This window comes from Homalodisca vitripennis, unplaced genomic scaffold (assembly GCF_021130785.1).
Source record: "Homalodisca vitripennis isolate AUS2020 unplaced genomic scaffold, UT_GWSS_2.1 ScUCBcl_10295;HRSCAF=19112, whole genome shotgun sequence".
NCBI classification, from domain to species: Eukaryota; Metazoa; Arthropoda; class Insecta; order Hemiptera; family Cicadellidae; genus Homalodisca; species Homalodisca vitripennis.
Genome location: NW_025786552.1, coordinates 28,895 through 47,629, shown reverse-complemented (window position 1 = coordinate 47,629; position 18,735 = coordinate 28,895). Strand labels below are relative to the sequence as shown.

The following is an 18,735-nucleotide window of genomic DNA, read 5'->3' as shown; positions in this document are numbered from 1 at the left end:
TGAAAACATGCTAGGGGCAAGACAGATGGAATGGTTTGATTTTTGTGAAATGTAGAAGACTATATTGATTACCATTTGGTAACATTCTACAGTATTTTCAATTAAAAAAGGTTAACTCTTTGTTGCTGCACATGTATTAAACTTTATCGTAATTGCCATCAATGGTATTTTCAAATACCAAACATTCAAAGGATTAAATCCAATAAATTGTTGATACTGAGACAACATACCAAGTGCTGACACATTTCTACTGCTATAGGCTGCAGCTGCTCTGTATAAGTCATCACTACCAGCTGCATCACATTAGTCAAGTCATCGTTCTCCGTTTCTCGGATAATCTTCAGCAGTTCCAAGGTGATCGGTTTTATCTGCACATTCCACCAAATAAATATCCTGATTACATATCATATATTGCTACAATTTTCAATGGTATATAAATTATTTTTAAACCTTATAAATGACTGAATATACAGTAACAGAGTCTATCTATCTCTGCCAGCTAAGAATAAATTTATATTATTCTGTTACACTTATATTATTTTTGTTTACTTTACCAAAATGTAAATATATTATGAAAATGTTGGTAGCACTATTATTTAAACTCCAATCTAAGAGAGAGTCTCGAGTTTAACAATTGAAGTACTTATGTGTATTCAAAGAATGTTTATGTACATGTGACAGTTGTGTAGTAATAACATGCTAATAGTCTGGCTGAAAGCTACTATATCATGTTACCTGGGGTTCTACATATTTCTGGCTCTTCTCCTGGTTGGTAAGCAGCATCTGCAGGGCGATGGCTGCCTCCACCTTGACTGGGAGTTCGGTGTCTGTGAGCAGAGCATTGACAGTCAGGCACACAGCCTCTGCCAAAATCTGCTCTTGCTTGAACCTGATCTCTGAGAAATAGTGGAGCACCCAGCAAGCCCGAGCACGCATGTGTCCCCTTGCACTGCCAAACTCCGGAAACACATACTGTTGCAGCAGCGTGTCCATCTGGTCCTTGTACAGCGCTTTCTTCAAAAGAATATCTGCCAGCGAACCCACCTACACATAAATCCAAGTAAACAGGAGCCCTTGTTGCTTCATGAGTCATATTAAAAACATCACAAACATTTCTAGATTACAGTTTCTGATGTGTACAGACACCGTCCACTAGATTTAATAGTTGTATTTATACAGTATTAATTCTTTACTGTCATTTTAAAAGGTTTACTTTTTTATTTAGAAAACCCAAAGTGCAATGTTTACAAAAATATCTAATTTTGCTCTTTAAGACAAAATGTCACAGACATTATTTTTTATTCACAATTTTAACACTAATGGATTATTTTTATTGTTCATGTAAATTTTTAATTAAACATTTTCTTTTAACCCTTATAACGTCACAGACGCTGTATGGCGCATAGACAAACTATCTCCAAACGGCAAAGACGCGGTACGGCGCATCGACACAAAACTGCGTCTATAGCAAATTTAAGTTCCTTTTAAATCCGATCAATGTCACTAACGGTATGCGTCAACCATGTGTGTGGGTTATTGACCTATGTCAAGCGTCAAAATATAGCTGTCGCGTTACATTGTTTGAAACAATAGACGCGGTGTCTAGACACTCTCCCCGCCACACGGCACAGACGCCGTACAGCGCGTGCGCTTTTGTTTGCAGTTTGGCTTCAGGTAGTGCGTGTCTAACCATCTCTGAGTCGGTTTCCTTCGTCATGTTTTCTGTTTATATGGTTTTTATTTATTTGTTAAAAGTATTGATATCTTAGTTTTAGTATTCATTTAGTGATTTTAGTGTTTAGTGTCACCTATTTAGTGTTCAGGTACTTTGGGATTATACCGACCACACCAGTATAAAGAACACAAAAATATAAATTTATAGCTAAACAAACATGATAGAACGAAAAAACAACTCTTTAATTACAAAATTACAAACTTACAAGCATTTCCAGGCATTGTGATCGGTATTGTTGTCGCTGTTATTTTATCTTTCTCGAGAATCCCGATTACGACAGGCCACGCTGCATCACATGATTTGCGCGGTACATAATTGCCTTTCCATTACAATTCAATTTATATTTCTGATCAGATCCTCTAGAATTTGATATTTTACTGATAGGTACTATCTCGAGGGATGTTTTTCTTTTGTTGACATCAGCGAGAAGGCATGGCACTCGCATTTTGGGTGGCGGAGTATGATCAAGAATAAAAACAAGTTTTGAGTGTTTTTTCAATAAAGAGTTTAGTTTTAGTTTGATCATGTTTGTTTTTATTGAATTTTTGTGTTTGGAGAAATGTAGAGGTAAAACACGGAAGTACAACAAAGCGACGCACCAGCTGAACAGGCGGCGAGACTCTGCAATCACGTTATCTACTAGACCGCTCGACTTTGACCTCTGTCTGAGGATGGGGAGGGGTTTGCGATAAGACAATTTCTGTTTTATATTGACGAAATATTGTTCTACGCTAATCCAGTAATCAGTACAGTAGAGTCCCGGTAATCCGAGGTGAATGGGACCGAATGTACCTCGAATTGTGAAGAACTCGAATTATACGGAACACTTTGAGAAAAATTGGGTTATAATTAGAATTGAAGGCAAACAAAAGAAATATGCTTTTATTACAAATACCAGCATTAAGAAATTACTTACAGAGGTCTAAAGAAGCAATGTATACTTAAAAAAACTGTCTAGAGTTTTTTGTTTCACCACACTGCAGCGTTTGCGGGCAGTCATGTCTCTCCACCGCCGAAGCAATAACGTGTCTGCCGCTGTCGCCTCTGCTTGCTGCTCTACGTAGCGCAGGGCCGCATACAGTGACGCGTAGGCCGTCGCTGTGAGTCATTGCCGGGTCTGTCTCCTGCACACTGTTCTTCTTCCTCACTCCCATCAGCTGTCATGTCTGTGACCATCTCAACTATGGTGTCGTCTGTTGTCTCTAACTGTTCGTCCCTACTCATCCACTCTCCAATATCAGTTTGACTTGTCCCATTGCAACCAGGAAGTCTGTTTATTAAATTTATTAACGGTAGATCGTCATCTTCAACATCATTTTCAATTTTACACACTCCGATTTTCTTCCATGATTTCTGGATTGTTTCTGGTTTAATTTCGCTCCATGCTTCAGCGATCCAATAAATTACATCCTTGATTGTAACTTTTTTTTCAGGAAATCTTTTTATGGTTGCCTCTCCTTCAATTGTTTGAAACATTGATTGCAACAAACGGGCGTCTGTACTTTTTTTTCAAAGTTTCAAGTACGCCTTGGTCCATATAGGCTGAATGAGGCTGGTCACGTTCCGTGGCAAAAACATCGTGCGTATGCCATCGCATTGCAGTTTCCCCTTCATCTGGGTGTGATCCTGCGTTATCAAGTGTTAAGATGGCTTTAGAGGGTAGGTTGCTTTTCTTCAAAAACTTTTTGGTTTCAGGAACAAATTCACTAAAAAACCAGTTTTTAAAAATTTGTTTGTCCATCCATGCGTTTTTTTTTGTTTGTGTAAGTTGCTGGAAGCGTTGAAATAGATATGTTTTTTAAACGCACGAGGCTTAGCAGACATGCCAATGACAGTTAGTTTTAATTTATGGCTTCCCGACGCGTTTGAAGCGGCTAGTACAGTCAGTCTCTCTTTGCTTTTTTGTGACCCGGAGCAGCTTTTTTCCTCCCGGGAAGCTAGAGTTTTTGATGGCAAAGTTTTAAAATTCAAACCAGTTTCATCACAGTTGTAAATCTGATCAGGTGTTAAATTTTCACTTTTAATAAGATTTTTTAAACTTTTCACAGAACTGAACAACTGCCTCGGAATCCGCCGAAAGTTTCTCCCCACAAATTTCTAACTGCCTCACGCCATAACGTTTTTTCAACGGTCAAGCCATCCTACACTTGCCGTAAAATCTTCCTCACCTTCATTGATTTCGTTGCGAAAGTACAATGCCTTTTCCTGTAAAATAGGTCTGGAAATAGGACAACCTTTGTTTCTTTGTTGACAAAACCATAAAAATAGGGCCTCGCTAGTTTTTTTTCATACTCTGCTTTCTTCATAGACTTCCGCTCATTAGTACACTTTTCCGAGCACTTTTCTGATGCAAACTTTTCAATTTTATCGCGATTCCTTCGCCAGTCACCAACTGTCACTTCACCAACTCCGTACTCGGCAGCTAATTTTTTTAACGTTTCACCTTTATCAAGTCTTTTTAAGAGCTTCTAGTTTTGTTTTTATCGGTACAAACTTTCTTTTTACTTTTTGAACTCATAGTTCACTGTACAATGAACACATAAACACTTCAGAAAATACTTTTTACTAAAACTTAATATTTAGACACTAAGTACTGTACGTTGTAAATAACAGACGGGTAAGCGCACTGCGATCGTAATCTAGAACAACCGTACCGCAGTCGAACGTGATGAGCAACGGAACTGATTTATTTTTAGACAATTCGGGGCGCGATGTTCCGTGGCCTTGACAATAGGGTGGGGGTGGGGCGGTGTAAATGAAGTGGCACTGATGAGTCAGGCTGCCGGCTTCTCCAAGTAGCCTAGCACTCAGTTTACAGACATGCGCTCGAGTGTGTTGTACAAATATGTCAATATCACATTTTATTTTTTTACATGTATTTGGCTCGGATTTAACGGAACCTCGGACTATCGAGACTTGAACTATCGGGACTCTACTGTAGAAGCAAAATGTCAAATAACGATTCATGTCTGGGCGTGGTCGGTATAATCCCAAAGTACCGTGTTCATTATTAGTGATAAATAACATGCCTCGTAACATTGACGATCCTGAGTACAGTGACTTTATAATTTTAAAATTTTTACTTTTTTATACTTACCATAATTATAGAAAGTAAAAATAAAAATGAACTTTACACATTAAAAATTTTTTTTTTTTTAATATTGTGCCGTTTGCTGGAAGTCGTGAAAAGATATACTGACGTTATAAGGGTTAATATCCTATTTTTATTGTTTTGAGCTCAAAAAGTTTTGACATCAGTTCAATTAGCATTCATTTAGATTTTTTTTAAATATATATGTTTGCCAAAGTTAAATTTATGTTCTATTTCTTGAAAGAAGAAATAACAAAGAATTTTTTTAATGCTCTACCTGTTTTATATCTAGATGCAACATATACGCGGGTGTATCATACAGTCATTGATTTGTCATGTGACACGCAGTCCAATTTGCTTCCCAACAGCCATTATTCAATACATTTACGAGGGCTGTTTTTTAAGTAAGGGCCGTTTTTTTTTTTTTTAATAAACAATTTTTTTTTTTTAAATACATTTATTTTTAGAATCTACATACTTTTTTTATTTTTCTACATAGTTGCCTTGTTTGTTAAGGCACTTATCATATCTTAAAACTAGGTTTTGAAATCCCTCTTCAAAGAAATTTGCCGCCTGCTCTGACAACCAGGAGTTCACGGCTGTCTTGACTTCTTCGTCGTCATTGTAGCGCTTCCCGCCAAGATGATTTTTTAAGTACCGAAAAAGGTGGAAATCGTTCGGAGCAAGGTCGGGGCTGTACGGCGGATGATTCAAAACTTCCCAAAAGAGTCGATCATTTCCTGTGTCCGAGCAGCGGTGTGAGGTCTTGCATTGTCGTGGAGGAGCAGAATTCCCTTTGTCAGCATGCCGCGTCTTTTGTTCTGAATGGCGCGTCGGACTGGCCAGGGTTGCGCAGTAGGCTTCTGAGTTAATCGTCATTCCTCGCGGCATAAAGTCCACTAGCAAAACACCGCGCCTGTCCCAGAACACAGTTGCCATAACTTTGCGCCGCGACAGCGTTTGCTTGGCTTTGACTGGAGATGTTGTGTGCCGCCATTCCATGGACTGTTGCTTTGATTCAGGAGTGATATGGGATACCCATGTTATCTCCTGTGACAATTCGACTCAACATGTCGCCTCCTTCCTCGTCACAGCGGGTCAAGAAAGTCAAAGAACTGCTTAATCTCTTTTTTTGTGATCCTCAGTGAGCGAGTTTGGGTACCCATCTTGAGCACAATTTTTTAAAAGTTTAGGTTTTCTGACACAATTTTGTACAGTTGACCTGGAAAATTGAGGAAATTCCATAAAGAGAGTGGTTATTGTGAACCGTCGGTCCTCATGAATTTTTGCGTCAACTGCAGTAACCAAATCTCCCGTGATCACAGATGGCCGGCCTGAGCGATCTTCATCATGGACATTTTCGCGGCCATCTTTAACACTTTGAGTGCTGGCCCTAAATGACATGTAACTCTGTAGAATGCTGGGCGTTTTTGGTGGTTTTCAAAAATTTATTTAAAAAAAAGTATTTAAGGTATGAGAAAAATACTTACATACCTTAATTCAGCTTACTTTCGTCTTTCTTTTAACGTGAGATTTTTTGTGGTTTTTTTAAAAAGTACACATAAAAAATGTTTTTTAAAAACATATATTTTTGAAAAAAAAAATTATTTTTTTGAGACAGTTCTTTTATCTAACTTACTAAACTAAGCATACATACAATTATTTACAATGACCCATTTACAAATATAAACTGTCCTTTGAATAATAAAAATCATGTTTTTATGTTTTGTAGTTTTTTGACAAAAAACTATGCCGTCATATTGATGCGTAGGCATCACTTTCGCTGTCAGCACTGTTTTCAGCATCTGTAACATAATAATATACTATGCAAAATATGAATATATTTTTATTTTATTCATAAGAATAAAATATTAGTTGTATAAAGTTAATTAATTATAATACAAATTATAGTTTGATTCACGAAAACAATAACATAACCAAACTTTTAGACTGATGTTTATATGATAATAGACTTACTTATTCTTACCTGAAGTATGTGTCTAATCTTCTTCCATTAGATCAGGATCAATGTCAGAATCGTCAAAAATACTATCTACTCCAATAAAATTATCTTTATCTAATACATCACTGATCGCAACGTCGTTCAAGCTGCGAGAAGCCATGATTGCGACATCGACTGCCGGCTGCAACGAATGTCACGTTAGCGGCACGTAAACAACGCGACCGAAGTTGCTTTGTCATTAAGCTCATACAATACATCTGACGCTTTCTAGCGGTGAATTGTGTTACTAAAAACCCAAATAACATTGTAGAGTAGGCAAAACCCGTTTAAATACGTACAATGTAATATAATACCAATTGAAATGACAACCACGTAAAACTACGGGATTAGCATTCTTCGGAAGTTTCGCCGTTCCGTAAAATTACGGGATTAGCACTCTAAGTGTTAAATTCTCTGACCCATTTCCGCACTTTACCTTCACTCATTGCCTTGGCACCATACACCTCACAAAGCTGACGGTGAATGTCAGCAGCCGACATGTTTCTTGCAGTCAAAAATCGTATCACTGACCGAATCTCACGCGCGGCGGGTGATTCGATAATCTTAAACATTTTAAAGATCCACAGTAATGCATGCAGGTTAGCTACAGAGCTGCAACTGACATGAAGTTGTTCGATAGGAATGCCGGGAGGCGGGGCGCACGCTCGTTACGGCAGGAACGTGAACTACTACCGTGTACGGGAGAACGGCCCTTACTTAAAAAACAGCCCTCGTACATATTCCTACACATACACCACATTTCTGTAAATTATAATGTAGACAAAACTAAAATAAGACAATATGGATATTTTAATATGCCATATTTACTACAATTCCGATGATATGGACATACCCCTATACAGTGCTTTTACAATATAAATCATACAAGTTATGTATGAATGTCTTTGACTACTACTTTAAAAATTCGTCCTCAAATAGACATAACAGACTTACAGCGATGCACAAAATAAATGTAGAATATATAAACTGCAAGCTATACATTATTTACAAAACTACCATAATTTGTTATGGTATCTATCTTTGCTTTTTCTGTACAAAGTACACAGCCAATCAGCCTTCATTCCCAAATACGTACGTCAATTTTAAGTCAAAAATTGTTTATAAAACCACATTTTTTTTATTTTGGTTACATAACTCCAATTTTCCTGACTACTACTTCTATAACAACGACAACAGTCTTACTGCGAACTTGCTTCGGCTTGGGAACTTCTGTTTCTCTTTTGCCACTATAGATCGACCGTACAACAAACGATACTAGTTTGTCATAATGAAAATTTTATCTGCTTCCAAATCTTAAAAAATTGACTCTTAAATTTGGAATCCTAATAGGTTTAAAAAAAAATCTAAGTAGATACAAAACTATCACAAATGCAATTCCTACCATTCCTAAACAGCCTAATAAAATAAAAAGCAATTCAATAATACCACTCTGTTGTAAATGGATTTGCAGAGGTTCAGAACAATAGCTATGTATTAACCCTTTGCACGCTACTAATAAACCCATTAAACTTCCTATAACACAAAGACAAGTAAAAATTTTCATTTCTTTAAGTTCCAAGCTAATTTATACCATAACTGAATTATAATAGGTAAAAGTAAAAAAGCATTAAACAGGGCATTTTACTTAGTGTATTTATTGATAAAAATAAAAAAAAGAACTATTTACAAAACTGTTTATTTCAAATCAGTCGGTATAGTAAAATGTAATTAAACTGAAAGTTTAATTACATTTTACTATACTATACTTCACTACCACACAATGAAGAATAATAATGAGATACTTCACTACCACACAATGAAGAATAATAATGAGATACTTCACTACCAAACAATGAAGAATAATAATGAGATACATAATAGACGCACACTTGTGACAACCAAGAAAGCAGTAATACAGGCGACGGATATGTTTGGTTATGGCTCTGTAGGAGACGCAGAACTGATGAGCAGGCGGTCGGAGTTAGACAAAGGGCACTCTCATCCTCCTGCTGCTGAGTGAAGGTCTACCCGGTGGGAATGGTTAAGAACAAAATCATATACCCTGGACCTTCTACTTTAACTGATATATTATAATATGGTAATTTGTAATAGATTGTAATAGGGGTTTCCAGACTATACACATTTATCAAAATTATAAATATAATATATTTTATACAAGGAAATATTTGTATAGCTATAACATTTCTTTTATTGTTCTCTTAGGGCAAGAAGCTTAAATTGCACTTAGTCCTATAAGAACCTTAGCGCTGCTTCCGGAGTGAGAGGATATTCAGGATGGGTAAGGTTAGGGAGTAGAGGCCACCTACTATAGAGATCCATAAGGAAGAATTAGGGCACTAATTCTCAAAGTCATGTCTCCCCTGAAGAAGGGGAGGTCAGCTCTGAACCAGCCTCTCCAGTCAAAGTAGGCAGGGGGTGGCAGAACCTTGTTGAGGCTAGCCAGAACCTCTGAGGTTAGAGAACAAACCCCACCAATTCCAACAGTCATCACCCTCAGTAACCTAGACCTATCGAATTGCCCTTGAACCCCAGAATCTCGACATTTGCGGTTAGTGATGTTCCTGGACATCCATAAGGTTGCCCAGATTTAAGTGACAGACACATTGGTTTTTGCTGTGCCAAGTGTTTTACCAAGAGAATTACCAGACTGGTTGTGGTGGAACATGAACATAACGAGTGTCCAATAATTAGTGACAAGCCAGCAAATTTCAGGAGATTTAAGATTTGATTGTCGAATCTCATCAATCAATCTAAATTTTGTGTAAGATTCAAGATTTGGCTTCAACATATTACTACCATCCAGCGTTTCTAGGCACTACATAGTCCTTAAAATGCCTGAAAACAGTAATTTTAAGGAGAAAAATACGATGAAAACATTAGCTTATAGCGTTAGCACAGGTGGTATTGCCATGACACGTTATTTTGGGATTTTATTATAGATACCATAATTACATACCATATGCAGAGCTCCATCTTTCTGTTTTGCGTCAGCATTGACGGCAGTGAGCACTTGAAGGATAAATTGCATGGTCTCTTGCAACATGTCCTTGCGTTTCTTGCAGGCTGAATGTAGCAGAGTCTGCGCCGCAGATGCTGGCGACACAAAGTCCTCGAAGATGTCTGTCAAAGATAAGAGTATAATCAAGTAAACTTTTCATTGTTAAATAAAGCCTTTATAAAGGCCTATGAGAAGAACTGCCCCCTTAGAAACAATAGGCTAAAGAAAGAAGTGTCTTGGTAAACCAGGAGGCTAGAAACACTTAAAAACAAAACTATAAAACTTCTCAAATGGGCAAAAAAGGTCAGATGGATGGTTCCTATATCAAGATGCCCAATTCAGTGTTCTTCAACCTTATCTTACTAAGGAGCCAAATTTTTATTATAGATGAGCTTGAGGGCCGCATTGATCTACATATGTATGTAGTATATGAATATATATAGTATAAACATATATGAACATTTTGTGTCAGGTTAAAAGAAATAACATGATTTTTTGACAGCTTATATTGGTTGAAAATGACAGTTGAATATCAATATTGAAACAAAGACTTATACTTATACATGTTACAAAACTCAAAACCAAACTAAAAACATAAAAATGGTGATTTTTCAGTTTAATGGGAAACTTGACATGCTTACGATTTCAATACTTGGCTTTTATGTTGGATAAAGCAATTCGAAGAGAGTTCTCTGGATGAGTGTCAGAAATGCGGTTCCTCAATTTTGACTTCACATTCTTCATTCAAGGAAATAGCTGCTAACAGAATGATGTAAGTGCTACCAAAAAGAAATGCTGTGGACAGAGTATGAGATCTAATTGCGAGAAATTTATCTCCTTCGACATAAAATGAATAAAACTCCAAAAGTTCACAATATTTTTAAATTTCTCCTTTAAATCACTATTGAACTGAAACTCGGTAAGTTCCATTTGTATGTTTCCTTGATAGTCTTCCACATTCACACTAAATAGAGCACAAAATGGCTTCATCATTTTTTTGTTATTCTTTGAATCTTGAAACCTGCTGCTAAAATTAGAGTATAGAACAGATAGTGATTCACTGCACTTTTCTTGAGCGGAACTTTGCATTGCGAAAGTGTAGGAAAATGTGTAAAGATGTGCTTAATAGTTTGCCTTTCCCACAAAAAAATTTCTCTCAAATACCTCAACTTGATGAAAAAGGTTCTTTCCTTGCAACCGAATATTTAGCTCATTAAGATGAATTGAACTTTTAGTGAGATATCCAAAATCAACCATCCAACTGGAATCTTTGAACTGGCCTCTACCTTATTTTACACGAACAAACAGGTTTCTTTTTTCAGATCAAAAACCGTTTTTAAAAACCCTTCCCCGACTGAGCCAACAAACCTTTGTGTAATATACTACATCACCATAGTCTGCATCCATCTGCTTAAGGAGGGTCTGGAATTCTCTATGGTTCAATCCTTGTGATCTGATGAAGTTCACGCTTTTAGTCACATCTTACATTACATCCTTGAAACAAATGCTTTTTGTACACAAATGTTCTACATGAATAATGCAATGGTACTGCATGAATTGTTTATTTTCACATGCATCTTTTAGAATCAGAGCCACAGCATCATGTTCTCCTGTCATTGTTGGGGCACAATCAGTAACAACACTGGACAGGTTGTTCAGCTTTAGGTAAAATCGGTTCAAAGTTAAAGACAAAGCCTTGTAAACATCACTGCCTTTAGTAGTGCTTTCCACTAGAAATTGAACAGCCATTTCCTCATTAATAGAAAAATTCTAGTCCTGATTCCTCTGATAAAAATGGCTAACTGAGCTGTATATGTAACATCAGTGCTCTCCTCAAGCGCCACTGAATAAAAAAAAAACTTTGAGGCAAGGTCTTTTAGTGTGTTTTCAATATCCTGAGATAATTCTTTAATTCTTCTGGCCACAGTAACCCTAGACAGGCTAACCTTTGAAAACAAGTGCTTTTGTTTTGGGGATAGAATTTCAGCTGCCGATTCCATGTACTGTTTTACAAACTCGCCATCTGTAAATGGCTTTGATTTCTTAGCAATTTGTTCAGAAATGATATAGCTAACTTTAAAACGCAATGCACTTTCTCGATTGTTTTTTCTTTTAATCTTGTACCTTATCCAATCGAAACTGACCTTGTATTGCGTCGTTCTTGGAGGTGTGTTTGGTGTCATAATGACGCTTTAAGTTGCACTCTTTCATAACGGAGACAGACTCATTACAAACTAAGCAAACTGGTTTATTTTTTATATTTACGAAACAGTAAAGAACAGTCCACTTTTCTTAAAACACTAGGCACTCATAGGTAATTTTCCGTTTCTTACTACTTGTAACAGCCATTGTTCACAAAACATAAATAACGTACACTCACTAGGACAGATCAGACGATACTGACTGGCACAATGCAGTGGTATACTACTGAGACTACTACGGTTTACTGACCTTGGCTGACAAGAGTGCCACACTTGCTTTGCCACTATAAAAAATCCCTACTATGGTCGACGTCAAGTTGCCAACTAATCACCATTATCAAAACTTTCTGAAGAAATGAACTTTGAAGCAGCAGCTATAATTTTGGATGAATGTAGAACTGTTGTGGTTTCAGTTTATCATTCTCCTAATGGTAATCCACAGCAATTTTTGTGTGTGTTTGAAAACTTTTTGGCATTCATTATGAATTGGAAATTTTACAATATTATCATAGGGGAATGAAAGTGGAGTAATAGTAAAACAGCAAAATGATTCAGTCAACCAAATACCAATAAAATTGAATGGTTTTGTGAAAGTTTTGCTAAACCCTAGCAATTTGTGCATATTTAATTGGATTTGTACAATGAGGTTAGGCACAAGAATATTGAGTGGCTAATGGGTTAATTCGAAAACCATTTTACATGCAAATGATACAACCTCCTTTAACGTCAGTAAAATTTTAATAATCTTGAATTTTTGGCAAATGATACATTTAAAAAATGCCTCAAATTGGTTTCATGCAAATTGGGTTGTTTAATAAGGACAAAACTAAATGAATATTATTTAATCTTAGGCACAATTCGGATTCATTGGATGATGGTTTCTCAAATATAGTAATGTTCTTAGGTATTAATATTGACAAAAATTTGACACGGGGAGCACACATTGATTACTTAAATAAAATACTGCCAAGACTGAAGACTGTTATTTATCTCTTGAGTAGATTGAACGGTATAATACCAGTAAATTACATTAGAGTTGCATATTTTGCCTTCTTCCAATCTGTTTTTAGATATGGATTAGTACTGTATGGTAACTGCTCTGGGATTGAATAAATATTATAAGAAGAAGGCTAATAGAGCTCTTAAAAAATGTGAGCCTAGAGAGCATTGTAAACCACACTTCAAGAACTTCCAATTCCAAACTGTTATAAATTTATATATATATATATATATATATATATATATATATATATATATACACACATAAAAATCCAAATTTACTTAAATTTCAACATGAAATTCATAGCCATAACACGCGTAATAAAAATTATGCTGAAATTGGACAATGTTGGTTAAGCAAAACTCTTACAGCCATGTTGTGGTATCGTTGAAGGTTTATAATTTTGTTGAAAGATAATCCCTTTGACAGATTAAAAAATAATTTCTATTCCTGGCTGTTGGAGAATCCATTTTATAGCTTAAATTAAATTTTCAAAATTAAAAATATGGATTTTTAATGGTTATTGTGTTTTTGTATTCTGTTACAATCATTGTTGAGCTATATAAGCTTAGTTATTGTTAGTTTTAAGATTTTGACTTGGTTGTAATAATGAGCTGTATTTATGACTTTGTTAATGATGTTGTACATTTTTGTGGCAAATAAAATTGATGAAATGAAATTTGTTATTGTAGTTAAAGAATAAATATGTTTAAAAATCAACAAAATGATGCAATGTACAAACTCATTTTTTCAAAAACTAAAATTGTTCTGCGGACCACTAAAATTTACGTTGCGGACCACGGGTTGAAGATCACTGTCCTAATTTAATGTGAGAATGAAAATAAGAAAAACAAAAGAAGAACCAGGAAAAATTTTGTGAAATCACTAACAGTGTATTATAAGCTGTCAGACATCATAACTCTCCAAACTGATCACTATAATGGTATGGAGTCTTTACTGAAGGCTAATAACCACTTTGGAACTGTTGTTGGAAATGCACTTTCCGGATAGACTCTCGACTCGAATTGAGGATTTCTATTCTCTAGCTTGGGAGAGATCTGGTCATGAGGATCCACAATCCAAACAACAATAAAAAAGAATCTTTACAGGTGAACTGGGTAAAATGGGCAATAACATCATTCAAGCCCTTTAAATGACTAGGGAGGATGGGTTCTTTCCGGCCCTTCTACAAGGGGGGCGTGACATTCTCTTAAATAATCCTGATTAGAAGCAGTTATTCCTTTGAATTTATTCCAAAGAACTGGAGGACAGCACTAATGGTGTTAGTGCAGAAAAAGGCAGAGACTTGTATAGACCTATTAGTCTAACCTCCTTCATAGTGAAAACTATGGAAAAGATAATAGACATATAAGGGACAAAACCTTACTGGTAAACCCTCTCAGTCTGTATCAACATGCATACATTGAAGAAGGAAAGTCTACAACCACAGCTTAGTAGAAGTGGTGGTGGACACCTTAAAAGAAAAGGAAGCTTTAGTAAGCGTCTTTATGAATATTGAAGGAGCTTTCGACCGAGTAGCATATCAATCCGTGGAGGCAGCATTGGAAAAGTTTAATGCTCCACCAGATACTGTCAAGTGGATAGTAGCCCTCCTAAAAACTTGGCCCCCAGGGAGAGGTACAGTTTCCCCTTTAAGAAAGGGGAATAAGTCTACAATGCTATGCTGACGACTTAGTGCTCATGGTCAGGGGTAAGTCATTAGTATTTACAAAGAAGTCATTAAACTCAGCAGCTGTAATAAGAATTAGGCTGCATACCTTGTCAACATTACTAGCCGGTAAAATAACACAGAACCAGTTAATTTTACCTAATCTACATTTAAGCCTATCAATAACAGGTTTGTTTAATAGCCTGTAAATTATAGTTCTTGGTGTGCAACCAGCCACAGATGGGAGCACTTCACTGTTCATAGATAGTCCAGGAAAACTTATTTTCAGCAGGAGTCCACTGTGGTCAGAGAGATGAAGGGGTGTTGTTGTACAAACAGAGGTTGAAGGCTGCAGGTTATAGATAAAGTTATCTAAACAGGCCGAGTAACGGGTTGGTTGAAAGTTAAGGCAAAAACAGTCATATGACTTAAGCAATTTTTTAACTTGATTGACATTGTTTCTTGGGTCCAAGTTCATGTCACTAGCAATTAAAATCTTAACCCTGGAACTGGCAAACGCCCGATATCGGGCGTTTTAGTCGCATCCTAGATGGCAGCGCCCGATATCGGGCGTTTTAATACGTCTTTTATTTCTCAATATTACGTACTTAAAACACGATCAAAGAGTATCGGTATTGATACCAATCGAAAGAGGAAGGTTCAATTTATGTAAATAATACACTAATAAATAATTTATCGTTTCGTTACACGTCCATACGTCTTATCATCTCTGACTGTTTGTTTACATTCTCCCGCGTACCACGCTAGTTGCGCGCGCAGCTATGAGTCAACTGGTTCATTCGGCTATTGTTATTTCGTTAGCTGCATGGTGTCCTGTCTGGTTTATTGTTTGTTTGAGTTCTTTGTAATGATGGTTGTGTATATATTACACAATAATAGTAAGTTTTTTGTGCGTGTTTATGTAATGGATCGTAATTTCCGCGATCGTTTCAAGTGACATTCGAGAACTAGTTGTACATTGATACCAATCGAAAGAGGAAGGTTCAATTTATGTAAATAATACACTAATAAATAATTTTATCGTTTCGTTACACGTCCATATGTTTTGTAATCTCTAAACTGTTTGTTTACATTCTCCCGCGTACCGCGATAGTTGCGCGCGCAGCGATGAGTCAACTGGTTCATTCGGCTATTGTTATTTCGTCAGCTGCATGGTGTCCTGTCTGGTTTATTGTTTTTTTTTGAGGTCGTTGTAATGATGATTGTGTATATGACACAATAATAGTAAGTTTTTTGTGCGTCTTTACATAATGGATCGTAAATTCCGCGATCGTTCAAGTGACATTCGAGAACTAGTTGTACATGAAATAAGCAACGATGAGGATTTCGATTTAGACATTCAATCAGAACATAATTAAAAAAAATATATAATAAAAAATTAAAAAATAGAAAATTAATATAAACTAATAGTTACAAGATTGTAAGAAGTCCAAGTGAGCTTTGAAGTTCTTACTTTTGTTGGTAAGTAGCACTTTCGAATGTCAGTGTATGATTTTTGTATCGTTTACCACATGTAAAAATAAATACCTTATAAACTATGTGTTGTTTTATTTTTACTCAGAATTAAATGCTCTTCCTTTTGTATATTTTGGATTTTGCGTATCACTAACAACAACAATTTTACAAATCAAAAACTTTGAACTAACTTTTCTTTTTTCTAACAAACATTTTTTTCCTGAAGAGGTAGAGTAAGGGTATTTTTTTTGTTTTAATTATATTATGTGAAAAATGTTCCTTGAACAATGCTGAATAAAGAAATATATAATAAGTTATAGGTACTTTATAGTAAACATGTAATAATAAAATAAATATAAGGCAATGTATGAAGTACTAAAACACTCTGCCACTGAGAGAAATATGACCGCCAGTTCCAGGGTTAAAGTTACTATATTTTTCAATGTTGCCAAAAGTATCAAAGAGTTTTGCCATTTTGCAGTAAAAATTTCTACAGAGGAATCTGGGGTACAGTAGACAGATGCAACTAATAAGAACAGAGCTGCCTCAAACTGCTTGGGTTCGCAGAAAGAGTTAACATTGACAACAACAAAAAACTTTTTATGAGCGTCTCTCAAAAAAATAGCCACACCCCCATAGGGCAAATGTCTGCAGTAGTTTGCAGCTAATATATAGCCTACAGGTGCAGTGTTGTGTGTATAGTATGTGTGCAGTTCATTGAGTACACTTCATAGTACAGTTCATTAATGCATAGTATATCGCACTTGTTGTTATTAAGAAACACTTCCAGGGTATTAACTTTATTTTTAATTGACTGAATGTTAAGATGTGCAACTACCAATTCCGAGTGTTTGTGGGTTAAGATACTGAAACTAGACCTAGGCCTACACTGAGTTCTACTTATTTCCATACTTAACCCTTTGCACGCCACAAGCGAGTTTCTTCGCATGCATAAAAGTCCGTACAGCGCCCATAGCGAGTTATACTGCGAACTACATTTTACAACATTAGATAGTTTAATAGTTGTCGAATTTGCCGCTAGATGGCAGAGAAAGTCACTTTTGCTGCCTACTGCCATTAGCAGGGTGTCCAGTAATGACCAAATCTAAAATACAAGCACATTTCAAGGTTTTCAAGGCTTAAAATTATGAAATTCAAGGCTATAGTCGCGGTTTACTTTTGGCTCTTTATCGGTAACTAACAATTTTACAAGCTAAAATCAAATCACGAAATAATGTTTACTTTTCATGTAACAATAAAGATTTCTCAAATATTTAAGGCCTAATAACAGCATTGTGATATTTTAAAATAACTGCTTAAAAGAATACATACCTTTATTTTAGACAATGCTCAAAGATAGTAGGCCCTCTGTTTAAATTACTAATGTCCTTATACATTATTAACAACATCTTAAAATTCGTTTTTGAAAAATCTACAGTAAATGAGGTTTTTTTCATAACCTATAACTTATAATTGAACTTCCTTGTGTTCAAAAACTTTGAACTGTAATCGTACCTATAAAATATGTTAATTTAATTATTTAAACAATACTATGCTTAATTTGGCATTTAATTTAGTTTAAAATGAATTTCAGTGTAATTTTACTATTTAAAAAATTGTAAAAAAACGTTGTAGGCCTATACAAAATTATGATAAAGTATCAAAGCTTAATTTAATGTTTATATTGTAACAGTTTGTTACAAATACACTTTAATATCCAAATAGGTAAATGATTTTGATTTTTTATTTGAAGTCTGAAAACAAACCCTCAAAAACACAGGGTAGTAAAGAAACAGTTTTACTTTTAAGTTAAAGAAGTTTTACTTACACTTTCAACATTAAACCCAATACTATTCTAAACCAGTTGAGGGTGTTAGTTTTAGGTGAATTAAGTTTCATAAAATCAAAGTAACTGTTAAAATAAATAAAAATATATTAATATTCATTTTGTAAAAAAGGATTAAACTCAAAACGTCCAAAACATGAGCTATTCAAATGTTGAACCCTTTTTACAATAAATTTATTTTGTGTTAAAAAAAATTTGTCACAGAAAAAGTTTTACTCTCTTTAGAAAACATGTGTGAAAGTTATAAAACTTTAACAATTGAATTACTAACGATGTATTGCACCTTTACTCATTGCACAAATTAATTTAAGCAAATAAGGCTATTGACAATAAGTTAAATGATAACAACCATTAATAGTATAGCAAGGGTAAATAATCACCTAGATTACTAAAAAAGTGTTGTATTAATTATATATCTAAAAAAAATTGAAAATAAATCCTATAGGCATCCAATTGTACACCATAATTGATCACATGATCACGTTTTTCGATTACCTTAAATTGAAACATTTAATATTCATCACTATGTTTCAAAGAATTGGCAACCTCTTCAACATGCAAATATTATAAATACAATATATAGTCGCGTAGGTTATTTAGCCACTCTTCAAATTACTTTAACATCAAGCATATATAAATGCCATCTCTCATCAAACCTACTACAACACCATTTTTGGAGACTGCAACGAGAGCGAG

The 18,735-nt window shown here is 35.4% G+C and overlaps 1 protein-coding gene across 1 annotated transcript in view; it reads right to left on the bottom strand.

The window, feature by feature from the left end:
* LOC124374839 (importin-7-like) overlaps positions 1-18,735 on the bottom strand; it is a gene marked incomplete at its 5' end in the record, with an annotated part of 46,463 nt that overhangs the window by 6,173 nt on the left and 21,555 nt on the right. The window contains 3 exon segments of the mRNA XM_046832985.1: positions 231-368; positions 736-1,044; positions 9,806-9,969. Coding sequence (XP_046688941.1) covers positions 231-368; positions 736-1,044; positions 9,806-9,969 — 611 coding nt within the window.